This window comes from Oryx dammah, unplaced genomic scaffold, assembly GCF_014754425.2.
Source record: "Oryx dammah isolate SB20612 unplaced genomic scaffold, SCBI_Odam_1.1 HiC_scaffold_23, whole genome shotgun sequence".
NCBI classification, from domain to species: domain Eukaryota; kingdom Metazoa; phylum Chordata; class Mammalia; order Artiodactyla; family Bovidae; genus Oryx; species Oryx dammah.
The window spans coordinates 97,074,973-97,082,499 of NW_024070207.1; the positions used below are offsets into that span (position 1 = coordinate 97,074,973).

The window sequence follows — 7,527 nt, forward strand, 5'->3', positions numbered from 1 at the left end:
ACAAATAGGATGCTAAAGACTGCTACTCAACGTTGAAACATATATATTGTCACATGTAAAATAGATAGCCAGTAGGAATTTGAGGTGGGGAACTTAAATCTGTGCTCTGTGACAACCTGAAAGAGTGGGATGGGGTGGGAGGTTTGTGGCAGAAACCAACACAATACTGTAAAGCAATTATCCTCCAATTAAAAATAAATAAGTTTATTTAAAAAAAAGAATGCTACTCAAAAGTCAGTGTGCATGTGTATCACCTAGGATCTTGTTAAAATGCAGATTCTGATTCAGTAGGTCTGAGGTTGAGCTTGGGATTTGGCATTTCTAACAAGCTGTCAGATGGCACTGACCCGTTGGTCCATGGACCACACTTTGCGTAGCAAGACACTTTCACTAGTTTTCAATGCCTGGGATGTCTAGGGCCTGACCCCAACACTGATGTAATTGGTCTGGGAGGTGGCCTGGGCATTGAGAACTCTAAAAGCTCCTCAGGTGATGCTAAGGTGCAGCACAGCTTGAGAACCTCTGTGCTAGATCAAGTGTGTCAGTTTCACTTCCTGTGTTATCAGGAGCCCTTTGGCCCATCTCCCCTTTCACTCCATCCATTCCTCTCCTTTTCAGACCCAAACATCCAGAAAACAGTGGGTTCAGGCTTAGCTCTTCATCCTTTCCATCTTCCCCACCTCTGAGGAGTGGACTGTAGTTCAGGAAGGAAAGAGGAGGCTCAGGGAACCTGAGCTGGGAAGGAGAAGCAAAAACTTGTTCTAGGGGCCGATTTAAAGGGAAGGCTGATTGAGACGAGTGGGGGGTTACCAGAGAGAGTTGCCACAGCAAAACTCAGCTCCAGGCTTGGGCCCGAGTTTGGGGCACTGGAAATAGCAATCTACTCTCCTGAAGCCTGGCAGCAACTGACAGCCAAGCAGTTAGGGAGGCTTTCTCCTTCTTGATATGCAGAGTGACACAGTTGGTAGAAATGCAAGAGAGACCCCCAGTGGCAAAGTATAGATGTGAAATCCTTTCATAAACAAATCATAAACACCTCAGAGGGACTTAGGGATTAAGTGAGTGATGATAATGATGAGAAATGATGGCTTACAAGTAATATATGTACTATATGTGCCAGGCACTGTTGTGAGCATTTAAAAATATTAACTCCTTTATTCTTCTTTGCAACCCAGTGGAGTTGACAGGTCTTTTAAAAATTGAAGTATAGTTGATTTACGATATGTTAGTTTCTGGTATCCAGCAAAGCAGTTCGTTTATAAACAGATATGTTCTTGTGCATACTCTTTATTATTATTTATTACAAGATATTGAATATAGTTGTACCATACAGTAGGATGTTGTTTATTCTATTTATAGTGGTATGTATCCACTGATCCCAAACTCCTAATCTATTCCTTCCTCACTTCCCTTTACCTTTGGTAACCATAAGTTTGTTTTCTATATCTTTGAGCCTTTTTCTGTTTTGTAAATAAGTTCATTTGTGTCATATTTTAGATTCCACCTATGATATCATATGAGGTTTATTTTTCTCTGATTCATTTCACTGAGTATGATAATCTCTAGATCCACCCGTGTTGCTGCAAATGGCATTCTTTCATTCTTTTTATGGCTAACAGTCCACTTTGTGTGTATGTGTATTCCCCATATTCTTTATCCATTCATCTGTCAGTGGATGCTTAGGTTGCTTCCGTGTCTTGGCTGTTGTAAAGAGTGCTGCTGTGAGCACTGAGGTGCATGTATCTTTTTGAATTTTAGTTTTGTTTGGGTATATGCCAGGGAGTGGGATTGCTAGATCAGGTGGTAGTTCTGTGTTTAGTGTTTTAAGGAACCTTCCATGCTGTTCTCCATAGTGGCTATACCAATTTACATTCCCACCAACAGTAGGAGGGTTCCCTTTTTTTCTGCACCCTCTCAAGCACTTATTCTTTGTAGATTTTTTGATGGTGGCCATTCTGATCAATATGAGGTGATACCTCACTGTAGTTTTCATTTGCTTTTCTCTAATTAGTGATCTTGAGCTCTTTTCTTGTAAGTTTTGGCCATCTGTAACTTATATGCAGAGTACATCATGAGAAACGCTGGGCTGGAAGAAGCACAAGCTGGAATCAAGATTGCTGGAAGAATTATCAATAACCTCAGATATGCAGATGATACCACCCTTATGGCAGAAAGTGAAGAGGAACTGAAAAGCCTCTTGGTGAAAGTGAAAGAGGAGAGTGAAAAAGTTGGCTTAAAGCTCAACATTCAGAAAACTAAGATTGTGGCATCTGGTCCCATCACTTCGTGGGAAATAGATGGGGAAACAATGTCAGACTTTATTTTTGGGGGCTCCTAAATCACTGCAGATGGTGACTGCAGCCATGAAATTAAAAGATGCTTGCTCCTTGGAAGGAAAGTTATGACCAACCTAGGGAGCATATTAAAAAGCAGACACATTAATTTGCCAACAAAGGTGCATCTAGTCAAGGCTATGGTTTTTCCAGTGGTCATGTATGGATGTGAGAGTTGGGCTGTGAAGAAAGCTGAGTGCCGAAGAATGGATGCTTTTGAACTGTGGTGTTGGAGAAGACCCTTGCAAGTCCCTTGGACCGCAAGGAGATCCAACCAGTCCTTCCTAAAGGAGATCAGTCCTGGATGTTCATTGGAAGGACTGATGCTAAAGCTGACACTCCAATACTTTGGCCACCTCATGTGAAGAGTTGACTCATTGGAAAAGACCCTGATGCTGGGAGGGATGGGGGGCAGGAGGAGAAGGGGACGACAGAGGATGAGATGACTGGATGGCCTCACCGACTGGATGGACATGAGTTTGAGTGAACTCCCGGAGTTGGTGATGGACAGGGAGGCCTGGCGTGCTGTGATTCATGGAGTCGCAAAGAGTCAGACACGACTGAGTGACTGAACTGAACTGAACTGAATGTCTTCTTTGGAGAAATGTCTATTTAGGTCTTCTGCCCGTTTTTTGATTGGGTGGTGGTGGTGGTGTTATTCATGTGTATAAGCTGTGTATTTTGGAAATTAAGCCCTTGTTGTTTGTGTCATTTACAAATATTTTCTCTGGTGGGGCTGATGCTTTTATTATCCCTGTTTTACATGCAAGGCCAGAAAAATAAAATAACTTTCCCAAGTTCCCCCAATTTTGTAAGTGGTTTAACTGGCATTTGAACTCAGGGCATCTGTGTTCAAGAATCCATGACAGTAAACTGCTACTCCAAAATAAGAGAAGGAGGATTTATATTATAGTTACAGACAAACAGCTGCTCATCCTGTGCTTCTTCATATCTAGAGGAGAACATGAATGTATGTATATAGGCTTCCCAGGTGGCTCAGGGTAAAGAATTTACCTGCCAGTGAAGGAGACCTGGGTTCAATCCCTGGGCCTGGAAGATTCCCTGGAGGAGGAATTGACAACCCACTGCAGTATTCTTGCCTGGAGAATCCTATGGACAGAGGAGCCTGGCGAGCTACGGTCCATGGAGTTGAAAAGAGTTGGACACGTCTTAATGACTAAACAACAACTATGTATGTGTGTGTGTATATATATTAACCTCAAATATATGTACATATATATATGTGTATATATATATATGTTTCACTAAACATATTTGAACAAATTTGACTAAAAAGAATCAAAGGGTAAATACCATTCACTACCATTTTCTGGAAACTAAAAGGGCTATAATCTTCATTTTTAAGAAAGTATTAAAGCACAATTATGAGAAAGTATAGTGTAGTTTAGGTAAACTTGTTCACACTTTAGTGAATGTTAAAAGCAATCTATTATCTCAAAAATGGCTCAAGCTATCTATGTGGCTTTGAAAATAGGATACAAAGTCTGCAAATTTCTAACTGTGATCTTTGAACACCGTACATGACACAGAAGAGATAATACTGTATGTTCTGAATATTTTTTCTGAGACACAGACAGCCTTAGGGTTTACATGGGAGCAGATTTTATCTGGTAAATAAGAACAAATTGAAAGAATGGAAGAGTTTTAAAAGGAGAACAGAAAAAAAGAAAAACAACAGAAAATCAAGTCTACTCTTTCCTTGGGAAACTTTTTTGCTGGGAAATAATGTCTACCCACTGTTAAGAAGATAAGGTAATAGGGTCACACCTCTCCACATCTACAGAGGAGGAGCCAGCGGCCACACTGAGGTTAGGAAGAAGCTGATTTTGAGATCAACTGAGTAGACATAGGTGGCCACAGTCTGGAATGAGGTAATCATCCAGAAGGGCCCAGCAGCCCTCTAGGTGTTCCAGCACCCTGTGTTTGGGGCTGCCTGTGCACTGAAGAATTGATGCTTTTGAACTGTGGTGCTGGAGAAGACTCTTGAGAGTCCCTTGGACTGCAAGGAGATCCAACCAGTCCATTCTGAAGGAGATCAACCCTGGGATTTCTTTGGAAGGAATGATGCTAAAGCTGAAACTCCAGTACTTTGGCCATCTCATGCAAAGAGTTGACTCATTGGAAAAGACTCTGATGCTGGGAGGGATTGGGGGCAGGAGGAGAAGGGGACGACAGAGGATGAGATGGCTGGATGGCATCACGGACTCGATAGGTGTGAGTCTGAGTGAACTCCGGGAGTTGGTGATGGACAGGGAGGCCTGGCGTGCTGCGATTCATGGGGTCGCAAAGAGTCGGACACGACTGAGCAACTGAACTGAACTGATGCCATAATCTCCCTACTTCCTTTCTGGTCAGCTTAATCTACTGCATGACCTCAACCCATCTATGTATACGCTAATATATCCCATATGTGTATTTCGAAACCTGATCTCCCACCCGAGTGTCAGATTCATTTCTCTGGCTGCCTGCATGACAGTTCCGCTTGGGTATCTAATAGGCATCCCAGATTTTACATGACATGTCTTCCCAGCTCCTCGAGTCCTCCTGGAGACACCCCCAGCTTCATAAATCACGCGACCATCAGGCAGGGTGTTCAAATCCTAGGTTATTTTCACCATTTCCCATCTGTCACCTCTGGTCCGTAAAGCAAACATTTAGACTCATGCAATTCATCTGAAATTTGTCTACATCTCTTCCTCTGCCAGCGCCACAGTTCAAGCCACCATTGTTTCTCTAGGCCTGCTACAGAGTCTCTAAATTGGTCTTCCAGCTGCAACTCTCTTCACTCTCTGCATTCTTCAAAGCAGCCAGAGTCAGAGTCTTAACATTCAGAGAGATTCATGCTGCTAGGTATGCAATACTACAAACTGACCTTCAATCTTGGCCTTATGTTTTTCAGTCCTTCTATTGAGGTAATTTGGGGCTTGGGGTGCCATGAAACCTTAATGGAAGGAAGTGCACAATAAAAATACTTTTGCATGTTTTGTAAGGACAACATGCATGTCCAACATGGTGACCTAGGGGGTCACCCCTTTGTCTGTGGACAGTGCAGCCTAAGGCTCAGTTACCTTTGTCACCGTCGCCCAGGGTGAGCTTGTCAAAGAGGGTCTCCACCAGTCTGGCGTCTGTGATCTCCATCCTGCTTCCCAGAATCAACAAACACTAACATTTACATATTTTAGTAAACTCAGAGTTTTCAGGTAAAATTTAGGAACCCTTTATTTTATTTTATTTTATTTTTATTTTTTATTTATTTATTTTTTTAGGAACCCTTTATTTTAATCCATGACCCATCTCATTCCCTTCCTTCTTCCTCCAGAGGCACCATTATTGTGATTTTCCTACTTCTACTCTTCACGGGCACCCACATTCACCAGAGCCTCACCTCACCCCCCCCCCCCCGCCATATACCACATTGCTTATTAGGGGGAAATGGATTTTGTATTTTCCGGGGTCCCATGGAACCCCTTCTCCCTCCCTCTGTGGAAATCCCAACCTGTCTGTGGACAGGGCATTGGTAGCTGGAGAGACTCCTGGTTATCTGTTTGAAAACTTGAGAAGTTAGGAGTTTGCACTCACACATCATACCAGAGACCTTTATTTCTTGAGGAACCAATAAGTTTATTGCAAGGAACGGCAAAATTGAAAGAAGAAAAACTTCAGTGAACTTTTCTGCAAGGGCAATACTGGGGACTGCATAGCAGACAGAGTGACCTTGTGCAGTCACCCCTGACTCTGGGAAAAGTCCACTTTTGGACTTAGAGTCCAGGTATCAGTCTTTCTTGTCACCGTCACCCAGGGTAAGCTTGTCAAAGAGGTACTCTGCCAGGCCGTCTTCCGCGGACCCCGTCTTCCTCAGGATGCTGACATGGCCCGCCAGCTCCTTCATGAACTCCACCTGCTGGTCCAGGTAGCCGGTCTCCAGGAAGTGGCACAGGTGGGGGTCGTGCTTCTCAGTGGCCAGCTGGTGCAGGTCGAGCAGGCTCTGGTTGATGTGCTCCTCCACGTTCAGAGCATCTTGCATGGCTTTGAGACCACTCTCCCACTCTTGGGTCTCCGGCTTCCTGATGTTATGGAAGGAGATGCGGCCCCCACGCCGGTTCTGCAGGGACATCAGGCTCTCAGCCCTCTTGCTGTGCTCGTGGGAGTGGAGCAGGAAGAAGCGGGAGAAGTGCTTGAAGCCCACATCATCACGGTCGAGGTAGAAGGCCACTGCCAGGCACTGGAAGGAGGCGTGAAGCTCCAGGGCAGCGTGGCTGTTGAGCGCGGCCTCACACTCTGGGTGGTAGTCCTGGCGCACCTGCGAGGGCGGTGCGGGCAGCCTGACCCGCATCGCAGGTGTGCCAGGTGAGAAGGCTAGAGTGACGGTGAAGCCACGGCGCCGGTACAGGTGGCCTGGGAGAGTACCCAGGGTGGACTATGAAGGTGGCCTGAGACAGGCGGCTCAAATCAGGGCGGCAGCTCTGGGATGAACTGGAAGTGGGTTCCGTTACCAGGTTTACGAGGGGGACGGGTGTTCCATTTCTGTTGGAGACGGGGCGTGCTGGTGGGCGGGGCTCGAGCCCAGTGTTCCAGGTTCCACCAGAGCCTGGGTGGGGCAGAGACTGAGCTGAGCACCTGGCATCTATTACATTTTAAATTTTGCTGTAATATTTCTGTTTTTCAAGGACTTTGTCTTGTTCTCCAATTGCTCCCTTTTACAGCACCCTATTCTCATTTCATAAACCCACTGGCTTCCTTAGAGGACATGAATTTGCATTTTTTGGTAATGTTCTTTTCTTTTCCTGTATTACATTTGTTTTTTTTCCTCCAGAAATAGTTCTGTTTGTTCATCATGATCCTCTCGTTCATTTCCCTCAAATATCTGGCAAGCATTTATCCATCCATATTTGGGAGTAAAGGATTCATTTGATTAGCCTCAGAATCAAATGATTAGCATGGATCTGATGTACAGTTATGACATCCATTTCATCAACATGCATCTCCTTTGTATGGTAGGGGGGAGTGTGTCAGTTTCTTTGGGTGTATGTGGCATAAAACTTTTAAGGTAGTATGGGGACCCTTCCAAATGCTAAAAGCATGGCATTTCTCTGACATCAGAAAACTTACGTGGATCGTTCTTCAGATAGATGTGTCCTTCTGTTTTGCCTCATGTCTGCTCTAATTTGGGTTC

At 44.5% G+C, this 7,527-nt stretch overlaps 1 protein-coding gene across 1 annotated transcript; it reads right to left on the bottom strand.

Moving 5' to 3' along the window:
* Window positions 1-6,126: 6,126 nt before the first annotated feature.
* LOC120881660 (ferritin heavy chain-like) lies at window positions 6,127-6,687 on the bottom strand. The gene has a single exon (XM_040265333.1). The coding sequence runs from the start codon at window positions 6,685-6,687 to the stop codon at window positions 6,127-6,129; it is 561 nt and encodes a 186-aa protein (XP_040121267.1).
* Between the last annotated feature and the right edge of the window lie 840 nt (window positions 6,688-7,527).